Source organism: Paroedura picta, chromosome 18 (genome assembly GCF_049243985.1).
Source record: "Paroedura picta isolate Pp20150507F chromosome 18, Ppicta_v3.0, whole genome shotgun sequence".
Taxonomy (NCBI): Eukaryota; Metazoa; Chordata; class Lepidosauria; order Squamata; family Gekkonidae; genus Paroedura; species Paroedura picta.
The window spans coordinates 17,624,519-17,651,540 of NC_135386.1; the positions used below are offsets into that span (position 1 = coordinate 17,624,519).

General features: G+C 51.2%; 1 protein-coding gene across 8 annotated transcripts in view; it reads right to left on the reverse strand.

The window, feature by feature from the left end:
• Window positions 1-27,022, reverse strand: part of MEGF11 (multiple EGF like domains 11) — a 274,750-nt gene that overhangs the window by 69,660 nt on the left and 178,068 nt on the right. For all 8 annotated transcript variants that reach the window (XM_077317624.1, XM_077317627.1, XM_077317626.1 and 5 more), the window contains exons 7-11: window positions 22,714-22,960; window positions 20,969-21,089; window positions 15,416-15,552; window positions 8,089-8,301; window positions 2,399-2,573 (exon numbers count right to left, since the gene is read on the reverse strand). In XM_077317624.1, the coding sequence (XP_077173739.1) occupies window positions 2,399-2,573; window positions 8,089-8,301; window positions 15,416-15,552; window positions 20,969-21,089; window positions 22,714-22,960 (893 nt within the window). The remainder of the gene's footprint in view (window positions 1-2,398; window positions 2,574-8,088; window positions 8,302-15,415; window positions 15,553-20,968; window positions 21,090-22,713; window positions 22,961-27,022) is intronic.

Below are 27,022 nucleotides of genomic sequence, written 5' to 3' on the forward strand. Positions count from 1 at the left end.
ATCTAGCAGGCAAAATTGGCTCGAGATCCCCAGCCCAAAAGATGTTAGACGGACCCCAACCAAGGCTCTGCCCCATGAGAGGAAGGCCCTGCAGGACCTCGGACAGTTCCGCAGGGTTTGTGAAATGGAGCTGCTTCGCCAGGCCTTTGGTTGGGCCTGGAAACGATGCCGAAATTCTGGCCTCCCTGCTCAGTCAAACCATCACCAGGCTTGAATCTAGGTTTACATCGCTCCTCACTAGATGCAGAGGGTGTATGATTTCCAGGGTCGGGGCTCTGGTAGCTGACAAAGGGAACTGGGATTCTCAAAGGCAGCTAGCTACCCCACCCACACCCACGTCTTGTTGGTTTCTTACGTGCTGCAAGAAAAACGATTTTCCGACTGTGACTCTCTTTGGCTCTTGGGAGAACTGGAAGAAAGGTGGGCATAGAGATATTTTAAATGCATAAACAAATACTCTCCTTGGTTGTCTGAGTGATGGACATGAAAATGAACTATTTCATGCCTGACTTTTGTCTTGTCAGAACCTCCCCTCTGTCCTGGGACTTGCACCGTAATTCTGGTTACCGTTATACTGAGCACCTGAAGGAGCACTTATGATACTGTCAAACAAGCGTCCGTTTCAGGTCGGAAATGCTCTGATTGCCATCCTCCTTTTATCCCTTGACAATTCTGTGGCACGGTCACTTAAACATGGCCGACCTTTGGAATAAACTCCCCAAGATTAGCCGTGGGAACCGGGCTTCTAAACCCGGAGGAAAAGATCATGTGAGGGCTCAAAAGCCATTCTTGAATGTCAGACATGCAGCCGTTCAGAAAGCTTTGCTGGCCGGTGGTGGAAGGGAGGCAGGACAGGCAAGGGGGATTCTGCTGGGACAGAGAGGGAGCTGGGGAAGTCTTATGTGAAGGTTCAGAGGATCAGAAGGCAGGGGTGGGGACATCCCATTACATTTTAATGTTGTTCTCACAGCAATCGAAAAGCATCGCTAGTAAAGCAGTTCGAGCCCAGCAAGGGTGATCACGAAGCAGACGGCCTGGATGGAAAGGCCACCGAAATCAATCAGACTTATTTCACGCTCCGTCCCAGGGTGCAATGTAGAAACCGCCAAGAACGGTAAAAATGTCTAAATATAAATATAACAAATGATTCAGGGATCGAGGCCGTGTCAACTCTGCAAGGAGGGGGAAACAGCGCAAACTCCGGACTTCCTGCTGCATCCCAGACCTGCCCTTGATGCTTCTGGCCCCATCGGGCCCCTCGGGATCCGACTCGGTGTAAAGCATGACAGACACACCTCGAGCTCGATAAATTAGCCATCCCCAGATTTAACAACCCCTCCTGGACTAATTGCCGGAGATGATGGCATATTACGAGAGCGCGGGGATGCTAATGCCGAAATATGCTCCCCGCGATCGCGTTGCGATCTTCGATAAGCAAGCTGTTTAAATGTCATTGCCGAGAAGGCTCTTTAGTGGGAGATGAAATGTTATTTTGAGAACAGGCTGGAAGAACTTTAATGGCTCCCGACATTTTCAGGAATATTACTTTGAACAACAAGTTGTTATTTTTGTGTCTCGGCGATAAACACCAAACGGGCCTCACGCCCACCTTTTGCGGGATCGCTGGGCTGCCAGTGGAACGTGAGAGGACACACCGGAGGCCCAGTCAGCGGCCTTTCCACGGAATCCCAAAGCCAGCACTGCAGGGAGAGGGGCATCACTCGGGGTATGGATGCCAACCTCCAGGTGGGGCCTGGGGATCCTCCGGAATTACAGCTAATCTCCACATGACAGAGATCAGTTCCCCTGGAGGAAAGGGCTGCTTTGGAGGGGGAGGGGGGGCTCCTTTCAAAAATCTGCACAATCAAAATCTTCAATGGCCAATCAGAAAACTGGCTGGGCAAAAACCTCACCTGGCTCCACACACTTCCTAAAAATGGCTGGCAGGCACCATCGCACCCACAAGCACCATGCCAGGGACCCTTATGGTAGACAACCTGTTAATGTTTTCCTGAAAAGCCCCCACTCCCCCCAGCACAGAACATGTACAGTCTGCAATACCACTGGTGCCTAAAGCCTACCATCTTCTCTGTGACTAAATGGGCAATAATTCCTTGACGATAATGTCTGATCACAGTCATTCTCACCATTGTCAACTCTGCGGCCATTCGCTCCCGGGCTCTGCTCATTGTTTCCTTGTAGGTGCTTTAAGATAGTTCTTGGAAGAGGAAGAAAGGGAGGGAGGGAGGGAGGAAGGGAGAAAGAAAGAAAGAAAGAAAGAAAGAAAGAAAGAAAGAAAGAAAGAAAGAAAGAAAGAAAGAAAGAAAGAAAGAAAGAAAGAAAGAAAGACAGCAGAAGGGAGGGAGGGAGGGAGGGAGGGAGGGAGTGCAGGGCTTACCATGTAGCCGGGGGCACAGGTGCAGGTCCCGGTGATGCTGTCACAGTCGGCTCCATTTTGGCAGCGGCAAGCGAGCTGACAGCTTTCTCCATAGAAGCCCGGCGGGCAGGTTTCATTGCAGTAGAGCCCAGCCCAGCCGGCCTTACAGTTGCACTCCCCGGACAGAGGATGGCAGCTGGGAAGAAGGGAGGACAGAGGTCAGCAAGAAGCAGCAGGAGGAGGAGGCCAGGAGCAGCCCCCCCCCCCATTTAAGCAGCAGGAGCAGCCGAGAGCAGGAAAAGGCAGGCAAAATGCTCGTGGAAATCTCTCTCTTGCTTGCCTACGAATCAACCCCCGCCAGCCCCAACCCCCTCGGCTGCTGGGGGGTCATGGAACGTTTGTGACATCACTTCCCGAGACCTGTCACCAATGCGCTAACATGGGTCTTTGCACCCAGACAACCTTCTTCCCTACGTGCCATCTCACGGACCAAGAAAGGAAGCGTCCCAGATAAAATGGAGGAGAACGAAGGGCGGCATCCTGAACTCCTGGGCGAGAAAGGTGGAGGGGATCTACCGGTCAGTCGGTGTCATAACTAATTATCTTGTAGCTTCGACCAGGCCCCGAGGAAATGCACCCATCTCCCATTCACTCGCGTTCATTCAGGCTTGGGGGCCTGGGAAGGTGCACAAACACTGCAGGTGAGCAGAGGAGGCACCTATCAGCAGCAGTTTCTGGAAGACTAACCAAATTTGTGGCAGGGAAGAAGAAGAAGAAGAAGAAGAAGAAGAAGAAGAAGAAGAAGAAGAAGAAGAAGAAGAAGAAGAAGAAGAAGAAGAAGAAGAAGAAGAAGAGTTGGTTCCGAAGGAGCCTCAAAGCGGCTTATGGTCACCTTCCCATTCCTCTCCCCACAACAGACACCCTGTGGGGTGGGTGAGGCTGAGAGAGCCCTGATATCACTGCTCGGTCAGAGCAGTTTTATCAGTGCCATGGCGAGCCCAAGGTCACCCAGCTGGCTGCATGTGGGGGAGCGCAGAATCGAACCTGGCATGCCAGATTAGAAGTCCGCACTCCTAACCACTACACCAAACTGGCTCTCTTTTGGGAGTCACTTGCTGGCCCTGCACAGACACTAACCGGAGACAGTTTGCGTCCCATCTTGGGGACAGTTCCGGCTCCCTCCCTCACTGGCCCAGCGTCGTTTTCCTATCAGCTAAAGAGATAGGTAGATGCTGTGACTAAAAATTACCCTGTTTTGTGGCTGTCATGCGCCCCTTCACAGTCCCCCCACCAACTAATTAAAACAATTCATCAGCTTAATAAAAAGCAGCCTCCCACGTTTTCCACTTGACAAAACGCTCCTCGGAATTATTCGCTGCCCGGATCGCGTCTCTCTTAAGGCTTAGAAGGGGGAAAGTAATAAAAAGCAGGAGTTTAAACCCCTGCCTCCCTCCCTCCCTCTGCGTCGATTAATCTTCCCCTAATGGGAACAGAAAAAACTAAACAGCACAGAAATAGTTTTTGAGTTTCCCTCCGTTCGCAGTTTTCCTCCTTGGGCGCAGAACCCCACGTTTCCCAGCAGCGGCCCGTCGGACAGCTAAATTAAATCTTTCAAAAGTAATGTATGTTCCCAGAAATCTGAATTGGTCTGTTTGAATTGCGTTGGGGAGGGGGAAAAACAAACAAACCCAAAAGCTCTCTGCTCCTAAGGAGAGTCTAATTTTTTTAAAAAAACAAATAAGCAAAGAAATGGGATTTTTACTCCACCTCACAGAGTACGGATGCTTTGTTAGCAGTCAAGGGCGTATCTTAAAAACCATCCTCCACCCTCCATAAAAACGGCATTTGTATAAACCCACAAAGAAGAGGGATCCCAAAGCCATCTTGCACCTTCTCTGCCATGGAGACAGAACAAGATGGGCAGCCGTGGTTGTCTGTAGTGTGAGAAAAGAGTTTCCAGAAGCTCCATGTATCAAGTGAGCCGTGACTCACGGAAGCTCCTCCTCTGCCACAAATGTGGTTAGTCCTTAAGGTGCTCCTGGACTCTTGGCCAACCCCTCTGGCCAACCACTTTCAGGTAGTGAAAAGCGGGGTACAAAAGCACACCTCTTCTTCTTCTACACAAACTTGTTTCTCTTCTGAATAAAATTACTCTACTCTTTCAGCAGCCTGGTGCCCCACATCTCTTGACATAGCTAAACTCTGCCAAGAGATCCAGCTGTATGTCTGCCTTGCCAGCAACGCCCCTCTCAGTCTTTACTGCAGCCCTAGTGAAACACCCACGTCACGGCAGCACGGAAGCCGCCGTGAGTTCGATTCTGCCCACTGCTACCTGCACACCCCAGAAGGAGATGGGGTCGTGGCTCAGTGGCGGAGGAGGCGCTTTGGATGCAGAAGGTCCCAGGTTCAACTACTGCTGTGTCCCGAGAGGCAGGTGGAAATCTCCGCCTGTGAACCCGGGTAGCCGCCGCCGCTGCTCAGTTTGACTGCTGTAGATGAAGGTGCAGACTCTGTCTACAGTGTTCACCCTAGAATCCATTGAACGGCTGTACCAGAATGCGACAGGTCCTTGGGAGACGGCGGTCATCTCACTGAGGCTGAGTGCTATCACATATACACACCCCCTGCGGGGTTCCACGGGCGTCCCCCTTCTAAGCATCGCAAGGGTGTTTTTGGAGAAGGTCACTTGCCTCCCGGCTCAGCCGCCCCCCTCATCTCGCAACTTTGACGGGCTTCTGGGGAAAGTCAAAAGCCGAACCGCCGTGGGACGGCTGGAAAGAACCTCTGCGGATCTACGGCTCGCCGCTATCTCTTTTGTTCCGCAGCGGCCGAGATAAGGCTGAGTGGAATGACAGATGTTATCAGTGGCAAGACTAGACTCATTTATTAAGAGGGGCAAGATAGCATCGGGGGGGGGGGGACGCTTCCAGGCAAGATGAGGAGGTACGAGGGAGAGCCACCTGGCTGGATCAGCCACACAAAGCACGGGCCCCAGCAGGGGGAGGAGGCGCTGAGAGGACGTTGATGCAGTCACGTTGAGACTCTTGGTGGTCTTGGAAAATGTCCTCCTCTGTCCGATTCTGGATGACCTGGGTTGGGCTGATGACCCAGGCGAGTCGGATCTCGACAGAACTTGGAAGCTAAGCAGGGTTGGTCCTGGGTACTACTTGGATGGTAGACCTGGTGTCTCCAGTTAAGCAGGGTCAGCCCAGGAGACGGCCTGGATAGGCCTGGAGGGAGTGGGGAGGGGAGGGGCCCCGGGTGGGCGTGTCCACAGCTACCCCTCCCACCCATATTCTGCACGATTGCATGATTGCCCTGAAGAATGTTTCAGGGGTTTCTCAATGAGAAATGTTGAGAAAGGCACGTATATTCTTACCTTTCTTTATCAGTTTAAGTGAACGTTGATCCCGGAATTAACTAGGGCTCCTTTCATTTCAAAGGAAGGAAGGAAGGGAGTGATACCAGATGCTCCCCCCCCCCCGGGGGGACGTCTCCAATCTTCTCAGCCAGATCACCGCCTTGTGTGTCCCATTCAAGGGTGCTTTTATGCTAGTTTCGCATTGTGAACTAAATCTGCTGCCTTCTGTTTCACACCAGCCACTGTCCCGGCCAAAAGTACGGCAGATCCATCTACAAGCTCTTGGCAGGAGCGCTGCCCGCCCGCCCGCCTTCCCTCCAAGAGCCCCTTGATGCTTCACGCTCGAGCTGGGCCCCCCTCAGCATTTGCCACCATTCCACCCATGAAGAGGAGGGCTCACGCTGCCAAGCGCGCATGGAACACGTGCCACAGAGACAGCGCCAACTCACAAAGGGGCAAAGTGACCCCTGGTCTGCCCTCACGAGGGAAAGATGACTCGTCTGACGGGCTCCGCGCCAATCCCCCTCCAGGGTATTGTGAGTGCGCATAAATGCCGGAGCCGTGATGTGCCACTTGGATGCGTAAACGGGGGGGGGGGGGGATGCGGTCCAAGCTGTCTGGGAAGCGGATCGTTCGCCAGCATCAGCACCAGAGTCAGGTTCTCCACCTGCCTTGTTTTAAATCAGAGGGATGCCTACATCAAAGGCACATCCTCCGGGGGCTTCATTGACGCTCCCACCCGCATACGGAAATGTTCAGTCCTCTGCATCTTCATCCGGGGAGACGGGAATCGAAGGGAGGCCCAGGGGAGCTTGAACGGTCTCCTCGACATCCAGCTGTCTGCACCGTTCTCCCATTGCCTCGTGGTTCAGATGTGTCCGTTGCCAACACGGCCAGCAAAGATGGGATACATTAAAAGGATCCTGCCTTCGTTGGAACGGAACAGAGCGGAGCTGTCAAAGGCAGGATCAGCATCCCACCCTGCAGACGGGGGGGATTCTTGTATCTTTGTAAACATATGACAAGGAGCTAAACCGCAGGGACGGATGGTTCTGAAGTGCCCAGGATAATGAAGAAGAAACGTTGGTGTTTATTCCCCATTTTTCACTACCTGAAAGAGATCCAAAGCAGCGCACAAACCCCTTTCCCTTCCTCTCCCCACAACAGACACATTGGGAGGTAGGGGAGCTGAGAGAGCTCTGACAGAACTGCTCTGAGAGAACAGCTAAGAGAACGGCAAATGGTCAATGGTAACCTAACCGGCTGCTTGTGGAAGAGGAGTGGATTAGCAAACCCAACTCTCCAGATGAGAGGCTGCCACTCTTTAGAAGGAGAGACTGTTTTTAGACCCACTTTTCACAGCCCGACACCTCAGTGGAAGGATGAATGACCACAGCTCTACAGAGACTCGGAGACGAATCATTCCAAGCACTGGCTAGCCAAGAGTCCTTTACCTGGTGGTGCCTAGAACTAAACTTGGGGGCATTTGGCATGCCAGGCGAATGCCTGACCAACTGAGCTCCAAATGGGAAAGATGGCTTCGGTGGGCATGGGTTTCCCCCTCCTTGCACGAGGACACGCCCCTGCTGAAATCTCACCATCTGCAGCACCTTCCTTTGTGGCTGCGCACTTTAACCCCGCTGGAGCCCACCACCTTTTCTGCCGGTGAAGAGGGTCAGACGGGTCACCTTTGGCCACCACATAGAAGCCTAAGCTGGGCATTGCGTGTGGGCAAAACCCACATGGGACAAGAGCTGCAATAAGGAGACACTGGGACGGGACAGAGCAGGGAACCTGGCTGGACGGAGGCGCTCTAGTTGTGACTTGGCCCAGGCTAGCCCAATCTGGCCAGACCTCAGAAGCTAAGCAGGGTCGGGCCTGGTTGGTATCAGGATGGGAGACCAACAGGGGAGTCCAGGGTTGCTATGCAGAAGCAGGCAGGGGCAACCCCCCCCCCAAGCATCCCTTGCCTTGGAAACCCCAAGTCAGCTGTCACTTGGTGGCATTTCCCACAGCCACCCAGAACCAATTGCACAGGAAGCTTTTCTCTGCACTGCAGTCTCTGGGGCTTAAATTCCAGGCTTTCACCTGCCCCCTTTAAGCAGCCCTCAATCTCCTCACTTCTCTCCAGCTGCTGTGGCTACGCGGGTCTTCCTCCTCTGGTCCCAGTCCATGAAGTCGACCCTCGCACAGAACTCCTGGGACCAGCAGCGACTCAGCACGGGAGTTCGGATCACGGTATTTCCCCCAGAGGAGCCCGCCCTTTGTAACCTAGCTCCCAGTGGGGAAAGCCTTGCCCAATGCATGCCTCCCCCCTGCCTGCAACTAGCACGAGGCACGGGGCACCTACCTGGCTGTGTTGACAGCGTGGCAAGGGCATCTCCTGTTGCATTTCAAGCCGTAAAATCCCTCCGGGCACATCCGCTCCTGGCAATGGATCCCTTTGAAGCCCGGATCACACAGGCAGGCCCCGTTGATGTGGTAGCACTTGGCCCTGTTCTCACAGTCGCACTTCTGCGTACACTGGAAGCCGAAGGTCCCGATGGGACACTCCTCTTGGCACCTGCAAAAGAAGAAGCGGGAGGACGGCTCGTGAGCCAGGGGCCTCGAGCCAAGAGCCTCGGGGAGTGCAGCCACGGACCCAAGTCAGGGTCAGCAGAACCGAGCCAGAGGGCGAACACAGGGTCTTGCTCGGAGCTAGAATCATAGAATCATAGAATCCTAGAGTGGGAAGGGGCCATACAGGCCATCTAGTCCAACCCCCTGCTCAACGCAGGATTAGCCCTAAGCATCCTAAAGCAAAGTATTTTGACAAATGACCTTGTCCCTAGGGTTTCCCTCCCTTTGGGCTTATTTATGGTCTGCCTCTAACTCCAACAGGGTCCTGCGGAAACCTCTCCTGGGCCTGCCGTGGGTTTAGAAAGTGGGCAGGGCCAGGCAAGACCCTTGTCCAGCAAAGTTTCTGGTTGGCCAGCGGAGACTTGATTGGCATTGGAGACTTGATTGGTATTTTAAAGCCGTGACTTCTTCGGGTATTTTAAAATGTTGATGTGGCAGCAGCTGCCACGACTATGCAAGCGTCTTGGCTGTGCGACTGCAGGAGTCTTTCTGTGGCTGGCTCCACTTCCTGCAGCTGCCACCTTGTGGCTGTGCGCATCATGTTGTGTCAGAATGCCGTATGTGGCCAGGCCGGAAGGGGAGGGGGGAGGTGAGGCTGGGAGAGCCCTGAGATTCCTGCTTGGCCAGAACAGCTTTCTCAGTGCTGTGGGGAGGCCAAGGTCACCTAGCTGGCTGCATGTGGGGGAGCGGGGAATCAAACCCGGCTCGCCGGATTAGAAGTCCGCACTCCTAACCACTACACCAATCTGGCTCTTTAAATGATGTTACCTGCCCTGAGCAACATGGAAGGGCAGGATGAAAATTAAAAAATCATTGTTATAGATATTGTATTATTATAAATGTGCACCGTAGGACAATTCATGTGCAGCAAATCCAACAGGTAATTTCAAGCCATGTGATTTTAGTTTTAACACCTGAGTACTTGGCCCTGGATAATGAAGCCATATCACCAAGCCAAGGAATGACGGCATGGCCTCCCCATGGGGAAAGCCCCCATCAATAAAGGACACCCCCGCCCCCCCCATCTAGCCATCTGCTGATTTGTGCACGTTTCCTAATCCTGCAAGGGATGGATCTCTTGGCCCGCCTGATCCGCCGTGAAGGACCACCCTGCCGTCCCTTATTAATGCAGCCTTATCGCCCGCATAGCAGGAACTGGAAACTGCCCAATCAGCATTCATTTTAATCTCCCCATTGATTAAAATGTTTACTGTAACTGCCGCGCCAGTGAGGAAGCCGTTAAATGCCGGGTTTTGTGGGTCATTTCACAGGCGACGCGGGAGAAAGTTAAAATATGATGATCAAGGAGAATGGATTTTCGGCAGGCCTGGGAAAAGAGTCAAGGAAACCGGCAGGTGGCAAAGGGAAAACTGGTCCAGACGTTCAAACAAGCAAAACGCATAGTTTTTGGGGCCAGAAATGAACCCATCGCAGCTAACTTCAGTCTAGGTTGCCCGATGGTGATTCTAAAAAGCAGTTTGCTACGGAAGCAGCATGAAGAATTGCTATGGGGGCTTATCGGCTTCCTTACTCTAAACCGGAAAGTCCAAAGCGACCCGATTTAATGACTGATTTCTTGGGCCTGCTGTGGTGCCACGGCCCAGCTTCAGAAGACGGCTGCATTGTGGAAATCCAGTTCAAGAAGGAAAAGGTTCCCAACTAGCCTTCCCTTGAGAAGTGCTAGTTTTCTACAAGCAGGGAAGTCCTGACCTGGGTATCCCAGGCAATCATGATGCTCTCAGATCTCACTTGCTAAGCTGTGTTGACCCTGGCGAATAGCTGGATGGGAAATCTCCAAGGGTTTGGGCCAGGGGTAGTCAAACTGCGGCCCTCCAGATGTCCATGGACTACAATTCCCAGGAGCCCCCTGCCAGCGTTCGCTGGCAGGGGGCTCCTGGGAATTGTAGTCCATGGACATCTGGAGGGCCGCAGTTTGACTACCCCTGGTTTGGGCAGTGGTTCTTCTGAGGGGCACAAGGGGGTCATCGCAAACCGCCTCCCAACATCCCTTGCCACGCGGCCGGACAGTCCTCAGCCTTCTGGCTACACAACACGTGCCATACGATAAATGAATAAGCCTCAATGCTCTGTGGTAGGCCCTGCAGAGGAGCTGATGGGCCACTGTGTGAGTCAGGATGCTGGGCTAGATGGGCCTCTGGACTGACCCAGCAGGGCTCCTCTCAGGTCCAGCCACAACCAGGAGCCACCGGTGGGGGCAAAGAGTCGGTCACTGCTTCCGGCCTGGCCAGAAAACGCAAGGGGAACTGCTTTGCCCGTGGACACGGCAGGACACTGAGAGCTTCTGCTTCCCCATCAGCAGCCCACCTGTACAAGCAGAATGCTCCACGAGACAAATAGGAAGTCAATACGCCACTATATCATCCCACGTTTACAGGCGATGAAGCATGATAAAGCGAAGGCCGAGCGTCTTTGGAAACGGAGCCCTGTTGACCTCATCCATTTCCGCAATTAGCCGCCCTCTCCCTCCAGCCCTCCCTCCCTCTTCTCCGTAAAGCTTTAACAAACTTATTTATCCGGAGATCACGCCAGCCCTGCAAATGAATTTCATGCCATGGGGGGGGGGGGCGGGGAGGAGGGGGAGAAAGAAAGCAGAGTCTCCTTGGGAACATGCGGATCAGTGCCAGAGGAATTAACTTGCTACAGAGCGGTCCTCACTCTGCAGCGTTATCAATCTAATGTGCCTGTAACGCCATTAACGGCCAGATGCATGGCTCAATTATATTACACAACGAATCGCTGCCCTTGCGACATGTTTCTTGCTCAATTGTACATCGCTTCCTTCTTATCTGGAAAGCACCGGATTATAATAACCACCATTGGACTTTAATAAGCACGGCAATTATTTGGGGCTGGGTTAATACAAATGTCAGCAGTGGAATTAATGGCAACAATTTCACAAAATATTAAACATTACTATGCCCCGTTTAACACATTACGGCATTTGTTTCCCCTGCCGACGCGGCAGGAAGGGCTGCCAAACGGTTCTCTTGACGCCTAGAGACTTTTGGCCAACGGAAACAGCACCCACAGAGCCGCGCCCACTTCAAATCTCGGTCGATCTCTCCCCCGCAAAGGCCATTAGGAGACGTGGCTAACGAAACAGCAGGAGAATAAAAGGAGATGGCTCATGTTGTGGTTATCAGATTAGAAGGATTGGACTTACTATAAAAAGAACTTAGATTTGAGGTTCGGTAAGGAGAAGGATGAAGATGAAACTCAAATACTTTGGCCACCTCATGAGAAGGAAGGACTCCCTGGAGAAGAGCCTAATGCTGGGAGCGATTGAGGGCAAAAGAAGAAGGGGACGACAGAGAATGAGGTGGCTGGATGGAGTCACTGAAGCAGTCGGTGCAAACTTAAATGGACTCCGGGGAATGGTAGAGGACAGGAAGGCCTGGAGGATCATTGTCCATGGGGTCGCGATGGGTCGGACACGACTTCGCACATAACAACAACAAAGGAGAAGGAAAGGAGCAAGAACAGTGTTCTAGGGGGCTTCTCGGGTGGCAAATTCCGCTCATGTTGGATAATGCACTCTCAATGAACTTTAGAAGTAGATTTGCCTGTTTCGCACAGGAAAATCCAGCTGCAAATGCACAATGAAAGGGCATGATCCAATGTCTGTGGAATGAGGGCTTATTTCCCATTTATCATTGGCACTGTAACTGCAGCTGTAAAAAGAAGGGCTGATCATACAAGCTGCGGAGCCCATAAGTTATCTGGCTTTATCAACTCCGTTTTGTTTTTGTTTTTTGTCTAGGTTTTCTGGATTCGAGGCCAGGCTCTTCTAACCAGGAAGTAGATGAAAAGGGGTGTCCGCGATTCAGCTTACACTGGCATTTTTGCCTTCTCCAAATATTTATCTCAAACATCATGTTTTATCATTGCTTTTCCGGGACTGTTAGCGACAACAGATTGCTTTTTGGAAGTGTTTTTAAAAGGGCAGCGGTCAATAATAAATTGATTTCTTTTAAAAGAAACAAAAGACTATATATTAACAGAAGCTCCTCTTGCGTTTTTTAAAGATTGCCATCAAGGTTATTTTGTTTGGCTGGCTCTGAGGAAAGGAACCTGATTTCCTTGTCCACTTTATGTGTAAGGCTGCCAGCTCTGGGGTGGAAAATACCTAGTGAATTTTGGGGTACAGCCTGCAGAGGGGGGGGTTGGGGAGGGGATACACTTCAGTGGGGGACAATGCCAGACTGTCCGCCCCATTTTCCCCGGGGAAACTTATCTCTGTCTGGAGATCCTTTGAACATTCAGGAGATCACCAAACCTCATCTGGAGGCCGGGACCAAACACCAATGAAACAGAAGGCAATGCACAGCCACATAAAACCAATGAAAGTATAATGTACGTATGCATCGCAAATTTTAAAAACTTGTAAAGTAGGTGGCAGTGATTACTGTCGGGATTTGTACAGAGTGTAAGATCATTGGCCTTTCATTTGTGAAGCATATGTGAATTTCGCTTTCCTTAATTATGCCCAGCCTGGCATTGTGTTCCATCTTGCTTGTCTATGGTCTCCCTGGGAGGCTGGCAACCTCAGGCAGGGGGCATTGGCTGCTCACTCTTTCAGTAGACGGAGTCAGGGGGTGGAGAACTGAGTCCCAGCTCTGCCCCGGCCTTTCCTTGGACGGAGGGCTTTCCCCCATTTGTTTGGACAGTTGAAGTCACCCCCCCTGCTTTACCGCAGTCTGTTTCCAACCATGGGCATGAATCTGCCTATGCTTGTCCACCCTTTGGGGTATCTGTGCCGCTTCTTAAAAGCACACAGGAATATAAAATTTGAGCCCATCAGGGCTGTGTGGCCTCACCTTTCTGCAAACATTGAACTGGGTGGCAGAAGCAGTTGCTTAAAAGATTTCCACCCTGTCTTTTCATGGTTCGTGTCCGAGAGAGCATCTACATTTTGCTTAAATGGGTTGGAGCATTCTGGTTTTTCTGTTGGCACAAAAAATGTCTGATCTCTCTCCTCTCTGCAGCTCAGTTCCATTTGAGGCGTTTCGGGGTCAAAATCCTTTCTCTATAGGGACCCCAGTTTCCAGGTGGGACTTGGGGATCCCCTGGAATTATCTCCAGACTAAACAGATTGGTCCCCCTGGGGGAAAGGACTGATATCCCAGCATCTGCCTTTTCCTCCATGGAACTGATCTCTCAAGTCTGGCAATCAGCTGAGATTCCCGGTTGGGAAGGCGACTGTAAGCCGCTTTGAGCCTCCTTCAGGTAGGGAAAAGTGGCATATAAGAACCAACTCTTCTTCTTCTTCTTCTTCAGTTTGTTTTTGTTTGTTTTCCTCATCCTTGGAGAGCACACCAAAGGGCTTCCTCCGCAGGGGATTCATTGATGCAAATGCGTTTCATTTGCATATCTCGTAAACACGGAGCGCTCCCTGTTAAATTTATTGCCGCAAATATCTAAATTAAATTAAATGTAATCCATTATGCCTTTGCAAAGGAGCATTACCCCAAAATAGACCAAAACTAATAATAAAAATGGGGGCGTCCTGCCAATGGAATTAGCAGCAATAACATCTCTGCAGAAAAAACCTATCTCATTCCAGCAACAGGCTATAGAAATGAATAGGAAAGCTTGGAGGGTTTTTACCCCCCACCCCCATTTTTTTGTTTTCTGTTTTGGAGGTCAGCCGCTGCGTGATAAAACTTTCTGCCTTCTGGGCTGAGCCACCAGCAATAAAAACAAGTCAACCGGGCCCTCTACAGTCCAGAAATGACGGGCCTAAGATCAAAATGGAAAAGGAGGAGGAACGTAAATGCCCTGCACAAATGCGTATGTTAAATGGACGCCAGCCGTGTATCTGCTTGGTTCTGCCTGGAGATCTCCTGGAATAGCAAGTTGGGTTGCCAACCCTGGGTTGGGAAGGACCTGGAGATTAGGAAGGTGGAGCCTGGAGGGGCGGAGCTAAGGCAGGGCAGGGAGGGCGAGGCCACAAATGCACAACAGATGGCCGGAAGCTGGGTGCGATCATAACCGTCCCCTTAAGACTTTGAGGGTGGGAGCACAGAAGGCAGCCGGGTATAAAAGGAGGGGTAGAGGGAGTGCTGGGGTCGGATGCAAGGAGGACGGTGGGTGACTGATGGAGAGGAGGAGAGACAGTTACAGAAGGAGAGGGAGGGAGGAAGATCAGATGGAGGAGAGTGAGTAAGTGGGGGATAAGAGCGGAGAGTGGAGGAGGGCGAGGAAAAACGGGAAGCCCAGGTAGTCAGCTAGAGGGGGCGAGAGAGCCAACAAAGTGTGCTCACCCCTTCACAAAAACACTCAGATCTGACCTGTTTGACCCCTTACCAAGAGCTGGAGGTAGCTTCCCCTGGAACTGTTACTTTGTCGAGGGTTAACAGGCGGCGTGTTTGGACTGGATTTTGATCAGCTACATTCCCAAATGGACCCCGGTAAGAATGCCGTTGTGTCAGTAGGTGAGAGGGAGGAAGAGATCTACCCCATCTTTGTCTGATCTTGACACCCCCAGACCCTGTCCCCTGGCAATGGACCAGGAAGGCATTTCTCACTTTCTATTTGGGCCTGTGGACTTCTCTTCCTGCGCCCACTTCTGTTTTCCCTTTTGCCTGTTAACCTTTGAACTGAAGGTGCAGCCATAGCTTGCTTGCTGTGTTTTGTTCCTTGGGTCACCCAGTTCGGGACTTCAAAGCTCTGGTGATGGATAACTTAAGGGCCTCTAACTACAGAAATGGGTCTCTCTGATTGCACAAGACTTCCCCAGCCACGGCCCCACTGGACGATTCTTTTTTGAGTGCTCAGGAATGGGCCCTGAGGAAAAATCTTTTGAAGAAGAAGCAAAACAAAAAGCAAAAAACACACACATGGAAGAGAACAAACAAGAGACGAACAGCCGTTTTCAGTGTACACACCAAGGGGCAGAGGCTTCGTGTGTGAATTGTGTCCGGTTTATTGCCTGTTGTAAGCTATTCCTGTTGCATTTTTTAAAAATTACAGTCTGCACGGAGTCTCAGTGAGAATGGTGGGCTGCAGATAAAGTCAACGCGTGAACCAGCACCTACCTTTCTCCCACGTAGCCGGCAGTACAGAGGCACGCCCCGGTCACATGATCGCACTGCCCGCCGTTGTGGCACGGGCAGTCCTGGCTGCAGTTAACGCCGTACGTTCCCGATGGGCACGGCTGGGCACATACGGAGCCCTGGAAGAAAAACACGCGTTTCTAATGAGCCGTTCCCAAGGACTCAGTCCCGTGGCACCCGAACGAGAGACAAGTTTTCTATTTCCCACTTAAGTATTCACAGATTAGAAGACCGCTTCTTCAAATCAAGGGAGTGGCTCCTTACCAGGCAGGCATTTGCTGTAGGGGTCAAGATATGTAAAACAGAGTTCGATTCGAGTAGCTTCTTGAGGACCAAGGAGCTTTTTCATTAAGCTCCCAGGGCTCTCTTGTCCTCAGGCCAAAAGGCCAGGCAAAGGTTTGGAGAACAGCCAGGGCTGAGCAAAAGAAGAGGGCAGTTCTTTGCACGACCCAGTGGTAAGGATGGGCACAAACAATTCAGCATGAATTGTGTCTTCCCCAAGCATTTACCAGACTTCTGTTCTGTCAGGTTGTTTGGGTCATTCAAACCTAACAGCAGTGAGGATGAGTGTTTGAGGAGCAAGGCTGAAGTGGCCGGAGGTGACATATAAAAGCAGCAAACAAGGGAGGGGCTGTGTGGAAGCAGTGTGTTTGTTGGTTCCTTATTGTGCAGCCTGGATTCCTGATTGACTCCCTGGAATTTGACCCTGGCCTGTGCTCTAGAACAATGCTTTTGGATTGCCCCTCGGATTTGGAACCACAAGCATGTCTTAACTGGTATTTAAACTTTGGACTGGGATTTGGACTACCTCCATCTGCCCACCATGGGTCTCTCTCACCCAATCTTAGAAGCTCAGCAGGGGCTTGGTTGGGAAAATGCCGAAGAAGCCCAAGGTAGCTATGCAGAAGCAGATGAGGGGAAGCCACCTATGCTGTCCCACGAGGGGCTGCTGTAAGTCAGCTGCCTCATTTCCAGCCCAGCCTCGGCCAGTCTTGTTATATCTGTCCCTAGTTAGTACCTAGGTGGGAGAACTGCCAAGGACATTCAGGGTCTCTGTGCAGAGGTTGGCTATGGAAGACCAGCTGGATTTGCCTTTTGCTCTGCCATGGATGGCCCATCTCACCAGATCTTGGAAGGTAAGTGGGGTCAGCCCTTGTTAGTCCTTGGAGGAGAGACCACCAAAGAAAGCCAGGGTTGCTACGCAGAGGCAGGCAACGACAGACCACCTCTGTTTGCTTCTTGCCTTGATAACCCTACAGGGTCACCATAAATCGGGTGCAACCGTGGCACTTTCTGCCCCCGCTCTCTGGAGGGAAAGAAGCTCTCTGGCGCCCTTTCAAGAGCGTCCCTCCAATTCCACCTTAATGGCTGCTGCCTCTACGCCCGCAAAGAACAGCCTCACTGCCTCGCTCCCTCCAGGACGGCCAGGTGCCCATTCGTCTTGATAATAAATGCATTCTCTCTCCATGTTTCAAAGAGGACAGGGTTTCTATCAGCAAATGATGAGGCAGCAGTGCTTAGAGAGGCATCCCTCAAGAGACACGTGGATCTTCGCCCGAATGTGTGTTCGGGGAATACAAAGTGCCCCCCCCTTTCTTGTGGGTCGGGGGAATCAAACGCTGCGGCGGAATTGCAAGCCGTTTTATGCATCTCATCACAGCAGGGCTCGCTCCATCGGCAACTTTTGTTCCAGAGACACACAACCCCAAGTTGTGGGTCTGCCGTGTCCGGTTGCAGTTTTAGCAATCACTATTAGGCAATGCAAAATCTGAAATACAAAATTCTCCTCCTTGCCTGGTTTGGCTTATTTTGCTTAAGAGCCCCAAGAAGAAGAAGCATAAACAAAAACACTCCTGTTCAAAGGTTTTAGAGCGCATGCAGCAGGAATTGTGGATCCCCGGCCACCAGGCGTGGACTGGAATGTGCAAGGATATCCTAGCAAAGATCAGTTTCATTTTAACACATCCCACTCACCTCCTGCTTATTGGAATCAGGGTGGGGGAACAAGGGCTCTTTTCTACCCTTTCAATGCCAGGGTTGCCAGAGCCAGGTGGGGGAAGCTCCCAGAGATTTGGGGATGGAGCCTGGGGAGGACAGGGGCCGCAGAGGGCACAGTGCCAGGCTCTCTACCCTCCAAAACAGCCCTTTCCTCCAGGGGAACCGATATCTGTAGTCTGGAGATGAGCTGTAATTCCAGGGGATCTCCTGGTCTTGCCTGGAGGCTGGCATCCCTACTCAATGCCCAAAGAAGGGAAGACCTCAGTCCGTGTCAGGGAAGGAAATATCAAATGAAAAATGTACTTTGCTTTAGTTCACATCGTGTACAAAATGGGTAGATGCTTGGTGGGTTATGCTTATCAAACAGCTGACATCCTGGTTCATTTGGGAGGGGCCCAACCATGGTGAAAGGAGGTGTCTGAGAAACTTCCCAGGGGGGTTTGAGAAACTTCCGTGCTCAGAGATTGGTTGCTGTGGATCATCCTCAGCACTCTTGAGGAGGAACAAGTATGCCAAGACTTCCGCCCAGAGCTTGCACAGTCACCTCTAGTCCAGCAGGTGAAAGCCAGCTGCCCGGTTCCAGCACTCCAGGTGAAGGGACAGACTTAGAACAGAGCTGCAGGCTAAAAGGAGAAGCACTCGCCTCATGGCTAGACGTCAGCTACCTGATGAGAGCGAGGATGAGTTGTTGCAGGATGAGGCCAGAGCAGCTGGCATTTACCTATAATAAAGCAGCTTGAGGGATACTGTGGGGTGTGTATGTAAGCAGATGCAGTTCAGCTATAGGCTGCCACTCCCTTGACTGCAAACCTTGACCTCTTGGGTCATCCTCCCTGCTTGATTGACTTCTGGACTCTAGAACCTGGGATCGGAACGACCTTGCATTCTGTAATCTCCTTTGGCTTTGGTTGCTTTGAAGACCAGTGAAGACTCACACCGGCACCAGGCCAGCTATAACACAGACTGTGTGGAGGTATAGTAATACATCCACAGTGTTGCCTATCTCCTTCAGCTGCCATCCTTCCCCTCAAAGCACAACAAACACACCAGAGAAACTTCTGTGCTCAGAGCCTGGTATTCCACAGAGCATCAGCGCACTAGAAAAACATCAGTTTCCCTTCCTCAGTCATTCGTTACTGGCTCATGGCAGCAAAACCGCTCTGAAAGGTAAGAACTGGAGGGGGGGGAGCAAACCCAGCAAAAATAAGAAGCAAAACTTTCCAACAGTCTGAAGCTAAACCGAACCATCCTCCTCTTTCATGAAAGCCCTGGAGAGGCTGTTGAGAAACTTTAAAACCCTCATGTTTACAAGCTGCCTGCCTTTGCTGATGAGATTCTGCCTCCTCCCCCGGAGTTCTTGGCCAACCTCTTTCTATACACATTTTTAAGAAGTCAGCTCAGCTCGAACTCCCAACAGTCTGACTTTCGAGAAATCTTCCTGGCTGTTGGGAGGACAGGTCCCTGTCCCTTCCAAGCTGCCCTGGCCCAAGGAGACTCATTTCTGGCCTATCTAATGCCTGGGCAGAAGGGGATTTCTAAGGCTCCAGAGAGCCCGTTTGCCACACAAAAAGGGAATCAAGCCGATTCCTTGCTTAGGGTTCCTTGGGTTTAGGGTTAGCTTAGACATGGGTCAAGTTGTGAAGTTTTTAGGTTCAATAGAAGCGTAAGGCCTAGGTAGATATCAATGACATGGTTAGGAACGGCCATTGGATGTATAACATTTTGGGACATTTTTATACATGTAAAAAAAATAGGGATGTATATTAGGGTAAATTCTCTGGTTAAGTTTAGGGTTAGCTTAGGTATGGTTCGGGTTGGGTTTTTTAAAAAGTTTAGTGTGAGCGTTAGGGTTGGGGAAGACTTAATGACGTGTTTAGGAGAGGCCTTGGGATGTTGCGATGTTTCTGGCATGATTTGACATGTAAAAAGTATGTATAAGCACCTTGCCTCACCTGCTCAACTGCTAGCCCTGGGGTTGCAGGTAAGTCCTTTTTGTTTTGATCTAAGGAGAGAAACCTGATCTCCTTGCCCACTTAATGTGTAAGGCTCCCAACTTTGGGTTGGAAAATACCTTGAGAAATTTGAAGTACAGCCTGCAGAGGGGGAGGGGGTTTGGGGAGGGGAGAGACCTCAGTGGGGCACAAAGCCAGAGAATTTGCCCTCCAAAACTCAGCATGCAGGAGGTCCCTGGTTCAATCCCCAGCAGCATCTCCCGTCAGAAGAATTGGGCAGGAGTGGAAGGGAAAGACCGCTGCCTGCATCAATTGCAGAACCACTGCCCATCTGACCTCACTGGACCAAGGGTCTCATTCAGTATCTGGCGGCTCCATTGTTACCGGCAGGACTCCTGGGAAGCAGAGTCAAACGCTCACCCTGTGCCTTTGACCGGACAGCCGCCTGCACCAGCCATGTGTCGCCAGTGGGATAAAGTCACCTTCATACCTGGCCCCCACCCCGCCTCCCAGCCTTGGCCACGTGCCATGATCTCTGTGGCCTTGTACGGTATTAAAAATAAAAAACCCAGTTACTTTTCCCAGCTAATTCCAGTCGGACTGCCAACAGGTTAATTGTCGGGCGATGGAACGGTGCCAGAGAATGCAGAACAGCTGAATAAAGGGCTGGCAAATCCACAGGGAGTTAATTATCATGTTATTGATATAGATTTTAGATGCTTTTTTTTAAACAAAAAGACAGAGCTTAGCCTCGCTTCCTTGCCATGCAAAATTAGAAGCTAGGATAATGCACTGAAATCCTGCTCAGAATCAATGAGATTATGATTAAAGCAAAAAAATCACACTCCCTCTCGTTCAGACCTTTTCTTGACACTGTACAAATTTTCCTCCCAGAGTCACCCAGCACCAGCACTCTCTGCTTTCCTTTCCTCCTACTCATCTCCTGATTTAATTCAGGACACTGACCTATCAGCCCCGTTTCTGTCCTTCCTCTCCTCCAATAATCCCTGGAAACTCTGTGGTGGAACTATAGAGTTTATGGCCATTCCTAGAACTACTCCCTCCCCAGACCTCCCATCCACTGGCCTGGCAAGAGTTTCCAGGGGGAGGAAACTGAAAGGCTAAGCAGCAAAACCAGCAAAATTGGTGGCAGGGAGGGAGCTTTCGGGAGTCACTGGTCATGTCTTCGGATAGATCTCAGAGAGGTGCTCCTGGACCCCCGCTCTTTCCTACTGCTCCAGACAGACTAACATGGCCACCCATCTTGATCAACCCCCAAGAAGGTGGCTGGAGATCTCCCAGAATTACAACAGGTCTCCCGGCTGCAGAGAAGTTTCCCTGGAGAAAATGGCAGCTTTGGAAGGTGGACTCCATATAGCATTATAAAACACTGATGTCCCCCCCCCCAAATCCTACCCACTCCCACCTCCATGCCCCAAATCAACAGGTATTGCCCAACCCAGAGCTGGCATCCCTAGCTGCAAAGTTAAAATGCTGGCTTTGAATGAGCCCTCACTGAGCCTGTTTTGCAAGCAGCCTGTGGGATTCAGTCACGCAAGGGTTTATGCTCTGCCACATTACCTACCATCCATCCTGGGGGACAGGCACACTCTCCGGAGATGTGGTGACAGGTCCCACCGTTCTGGCACGGGCACCGCTGCTCACACTGTGCTCCGTGGCTCCCTGGGGGGCAAGGCTCTTCACAGCTTCATTGGGACCGAAGAGGCAGAAGCCCAACCGAAACAACAAACAGACAGAGAAACAACTCATGTCAGGGAACCACCCAAGGGTAGCCCGTCACAGCACCCGTTGTAGCAGCATCGGTGCACAAATCATCGCACCTGCGGAGAACTCCAATCGACAGCGTTGGCGGATAAAATGTAGTTATCCAATATTTATGGCCCTAAACAGTTCTGCTTTTGTTTCGGGTTCTTTGTTTGCGTCAAGAGACCCTTATTCATAAAGACACACTCTTTTGGTTTCAAGTGGTGCTAAAGGCATTTCCTGAGGGCTTGTGATTGAAGGTCAGATCTTATTTGGAAGGAAATTGGGAGATGTAGCGGTTGCACATGCTGGATACTGTTGGCCGAAAATGCTTCAAAGACCACGCTGGGGCAGGCTGACTAGGCCTTAAGGATCAAAGATCCTGGAGTTCCAAGAGTTGGCTGGAAATCACAGGACAGGGCAACAGAGCAACCTTTCTGACCCAAAGACTGCTTGGGTGGGATAACCTCTGGGGAACTAGATTTCTCCTATCCTGTCCTGGACAGGCCGAGTTTAGCCTGATCTCCTCAAATCTCAGAAGCTAAGCAGCTATTTGGAAGGAGACCACCAAGGAAGTCCTGGCCTGCTATGCAGAGACAGGCAAAGGGAAACCCCTTCTGACCGTCTCTTGCCTTGAAAACCTTACGGTTGATTGGGACGTGACAGTGTGCAATTATTGGCCCAAGCTGAGTCCCATCTTGTCAGATCTTAGAAGCTAAGCATGGTCAACTGGTGGTTGGCACTTGGACAGGAGACCACCAAGAAGGACCAAGGTTGCTAAACAGAGGCAGGCAAGGGGAAACCACCTCTGACCGGCTCTTGCCTTGAAAGCCCCGGCTGGGTTGTCTTCTCCTGACTTGGGCTTGACTGCATTTTCTACCACCAAGGATATCCAAGGCCCTGAGGGCAGGTCTGTCACCAGGATCCAGCCCTGATGGCTGAATACAGAGGGCTGAAAATCTCCCAAACGCCTGACAGGCTACCCCCGGGGACTGGAGGGGGCTTGTTTGGCTCAGAGGGCACAAGCTCATCCAAGTAGGTCCTACAAAAAGCAACGAACTGTATTTCAAACAAGGTGTGGCATTAAAAGGAAGACTAACATTAAACGAGGCCAATGGACTCTGTTAGTCCATTGTGTCTCTGTTAGTCCAAGTGTGTCAAGAGCCTGTTAGTCACTCAACTTACAAGGAGCATGTAAAGAGGAAGAAATCTGTTAGTCACACAACTTACAAGAAGCATATGAAGAGGATGAAAACTGTTAATCATGCAACTTACAAGAAGCGTATCAAGCTGTTGGTCATGCAACTTATAAGAAGCATATCAAGAGGATGAAATCTGTTAGTCACGCAACTTACAAGAAACATGCCAAAAGCCTGAAATCTGTTGGTCACGCAACTTACAAGAAGATTGTCAAGAGCATGAAATTTGTTGGTCACTCAACTTACATGATAAGCATCAGAACAATGAAATGTTAGTCATTCAGCTTACAAGATGGGCAAATCGGTTAGTCACTCAGCTTATGGGATGCCCATCAAACCAATGCAATCTGTTAGTCACTCAACTTACAAGACGCCTGTGTACCCGGGGGCACAGTAGCACTCTCCAGTCTTGTGATCGCAGGTTGCCCCGTTGTGGCACTGGCACTTCAGCTGGCAGCCTTTCCCGTAAGTTCCCGGGTCGCACAAGTCCTCGCAGCGCCATCCCTTGTAGCCCGTCGCGCAAACGCAGGCCCCAGTGATGGGGTTGCAGAGGGCCTCGTTCTGGCACTGGCAACGGTTGCTGCAGTGGGGTCCCCAGTGGTCGCTGTCGCAACCTGCAAAAAACCAGCCATAACCGGGGTTAGCAAAACGGTATCCGTTAGCACCCCTTTTCAGGCCATGGAAATGTAGAACGCCCACATTTCGAGAGGTGAGGGCTGAAGCATCTGTGCAGGCGTGTGGACTTTTCAAGGCTGATAACTGACCAGGATTTGAAGAATGGCATAATGTTTCTGCATTAGCTTCGAAGGGTGGAAATGTTGACCTGGAGAGCCCAGGCTAGACCGATCTCGAAAACCTTCTGGGGTCACCGTAAGTTGTCTGTAACACTTCCCACCACACAGATGCTGCGGGTTTTGTGGGTGATGGGCATGGATGGGCATGTGGGCCAGGGGAGGGAGGGGGGCAGGCACCACACAACCACTCAAGCCAGGCCCTCTCTAAATGGCCGATGAACCATTAATTATGCTGAATTAAGGTGGCCTCCCTGTCAAAGCCCCAACAACAACAACAACAACAACAACAACAACAACAACACACTGCTATTCAAAGAAGAACAGAGATATCCAAAATTAGACAGGCCAGGGATTCTGGGGTGTTTTTTTTGTGGGGGCATCATCTGGACGTGGAATTGAGGTCGCTGTGGGTGGGCAGGCAGTTGTGAATTTCCTGCCTTCTGCAGGGGGCTGGACTAGATGACCCTGGAGGCCCCTTCCAAGTCTAGGGTTCGATGACCTCCCGCAGAGCCCCTGGGTGAGTCGGGAGCGGGTTCTCTGGACTGAGGGGCAGGGGGTGTGTTAGCGCAGTGTCCTCTAGATTTATCACGACAGCTGCTGCCATGAGCACAAGTCCTGGCACTCTTAAGCCACTTCATCGCAAGCTGCTTTTATTGCACAATAAACAGAGACAGATTTATCTCTTTTTCCGGTGGAAGGGAAGGGATGCTGGCTCTGGAGAAAGCAGAGAGGCCGCCTCCCAGTTTTGTGGACTAGAAATCCCCACTGTGCAGGACCAGGTCTCCGTATGGACCAGGGGTAGTCAAACTGCGGCCCTCCAGATGCCCATGGACTACAATTCCCAGGAGCCCCTGCCACCGAATGCTGGCAGGGGCTCCTGGGAATTGTAGTCCATGGACATCTGGAGGGCTGCAGTTTGACTACCCCTGTTCTGGACTCTAGCTCGAAAAACCACCATATGTGCATTAAGGGGAATGTTGCTTCCTTGCAAACTTGAGCCTTAGAATATCTTTTTAAAAGGCAACTCAAGAGTAATACTGGGCTTTTCGCCGAAATTGAATGATGGTACTCCTCTGACTGACTGAGGACTTAACACCACCGAGCGACTTAAAGCCACCACCAAGCCTGGATCCTGCTCGGGAGAAAATGTCAATAAGGAAGGGACACTTTCTAGGAAAAAGCTGAATCGTTGCCTCCTTAAGGGAACCAGCTTCGTTGTCCTTCAGGTTTCTGCCTCTCGCCGCTGCACGTGGCAGAATCTATGTGCTTTACATGAGGTATCAGGGGAAGCTCATGAATATCCCATCCAAGGTAAAGAGATGCAAGGCAGGCTTTCTCGGTCCAGACTCTGTTCTCCTTTTACACCACAAGGTATGCCAGACAAGCCGGAGTTTCCTCAGTATAAGCAAAAGAGAGAGGAGGCGGAATTCTACCAGAACTATCCATTATTCTAGAACATTTCTCAATTTTTTAGTATGTAAATAAAACCGTAATCGTGTCCGGAAGGTGGATAAGGACGGAAGCGAGTTGGACCCAAGGCGAGAAGATAACAGAAAGGTGGTAGGTAGGGAGACGTATGAAAAGTATTTTTAAAAACACCAGCAGCTGGAAAAGAAATCAAGGTTTGAGAATCTGCCCAGTGACTGAAACCAACATCATTCTTTTCTGTCGAGCAGGGGCAGCCAAACTGCAGCTCTCCAGATGACCATGGACTACAATTACCATGAGCCCCTGCCACCGACAGGGGCTCATGGCAATTGTAGTCCATGGACATCTGGAGAGCCGCAGTTTGGTCACCTCTGCTGTAGAGTAACAAGCCTTTCCTAAATTTCACCTTTAATACAGATTAGGGTTGACAGCTCTACCTTGTAAAGTTCCTGGGATTTTGGGGGTGGACTTTGCAGCCCTGCCTTCCTCAAGTCCAGAGGGCTATAATGCCATAGACTCTAACTTCCAAAAGAGCTGTTTTCTCCAGGGGAACTGATCTTTTTTTACCTGTAATTCTGGGAGATCTCCAGCCACACCTGGCTTAATCCAACTCATGCAGGGAAAACAGCGTCTATTGAACAGGCCCTGCTGCATTGCTCATTCCACGGTGATGTTCAGCATCAGTGTACTGCTCCAGTTCTGTCAACTGTACCGGGGATATCTGAACAGTTTTATGTCTCTCTCTCCTCCCTGCAGGCTCCTCTTGGGAGATACCCCACAAAGTTGCCAAATTTTGACTCGAGGCACATGAGATATGCACGTGGCTGGCTGAGCCCCAGGAACTTTGTCTGCCGGTTGGGGAGGGTTTTTTGATTCCCCTCCTCTTAATCACTGTTCATTGTTCCATGCTTGTTGCATTGCTGTGCTTTATTATTTGCCTATTCTTCAGCGCTGATCTTGTATGGAAATAAAGCTTCATAATCAGATCACAAAATCAGAGAATCCTAGGGTGGGAAGGAGCCACAGAGGCCACCTAGTCCCACCCCCTGTCCAGCCGCTGCTTGATGACTGCCAGTGAGGGGGAGCTCACCACCTCCTGAGGCAGCCCATTACACTTCCGAATTACTCAGACTGTGAATTTTTTTCCTGATATCTAGCTGGTACCATTCTACATGTAATTTAGGTCCTCTCCTCTGCTGCCCTCTTCCAAGGGACAACCTTCCAGATACTTCAAGACAGCCACCCTGTCCCCTCTCAACTGCCTCTTCTCCAGGCTGAACCTTCCCAAGTCTTTCCTCCTGGGGCTTTGTCCCCAGGTCCTGAATCAGCCTCGTCCCTCTCCTCTGCACCCTCTCCATTTTGTCCACGTCCTTCGGGAAGTGAGGCCTCCATTTCAAACGCCACCATCCAAAATAGCAATTTTCTCTTGGAGAGGTGAGCTTTTTTTACCAGTAATTCTGGGAGACCTCCAGCTACCGACTAGGGACTGGCAACCCTAAGCGTGTATTCCTTTTCAGCACGATTTGACCCTTGCTTGCTCAAAGCCCAGTCCTTTCAAAATCTGAAAAGCACCCAAAGATTGACAGGCCCTCCTCTTGCATGCTGCTCAGAGAAATATCTGCTGTCGCCTCGTACGTTAGATCAAACCAGGAGCGGATGCTAGCTTGTAACTGTGCCGTAAGATCAACCTGGCAGCAGCCCCTCGCTCAGCTTGGCTGATTTCAGTACGGCTGGCAGGAGAAGCAGAGGAGAGAGGAGCGTTAGGAACAAGTTCCAAGGAGGGAGGCATCAAAAAAACGAGAGCGAGGAAGATCTCGCTCATTCTACTTGGCCGTGGCTTCCTGCCAACGGCATTAATCAGCTTCGTCCGGTTACAATAAACATCAAGAGCCCCACCAGTTAATCTCCTGGACGGAAGGTGCCAACGGGCGACGTGTTAATTTGTCTCGATCCAAGAATCTCAACCTCTGCGGCTTGAAAAGAAGCGGCTAAGTGCGAACAGTCTCCCTGGCAGGTTTGGCATAGGGAATCCAAATTGGGAAGCTCTCAAGAGGCCTGGCGCTCCGGAGACACAGAGAAGGAGCTGTCTGCTGAGAAAAGCCGGCTCTACGAAGGGAGGAAGCCAACGCCAAAGCAGCGGGGATTATCTCCTGTGACTGCCAGCGCGGTGGAGCCCATGCCCAGTCCACAGCGCCTCTCGCCTGGAGAGCTGGAGTGGATTCCCCACTTCTCCTTCACACGGAGCCAGCTGGGTGACCTTGCGCTAGTCACAGTTCTCACAGAGCTCACTCAGCCCCAACTGCCTCACAGGGTGTCTGTTATGGCCTTTTGGATTCCCTCCCCATTGAAGAAGAAGAGTTGGTTCTTATATGCCGCTTTTCCCTACCTGAAGGAGGCTCAAAGCGGCTTACAGTTGCCTTCCCATTCCTCTCCCATTCCTGAGGCTTGCTTGGA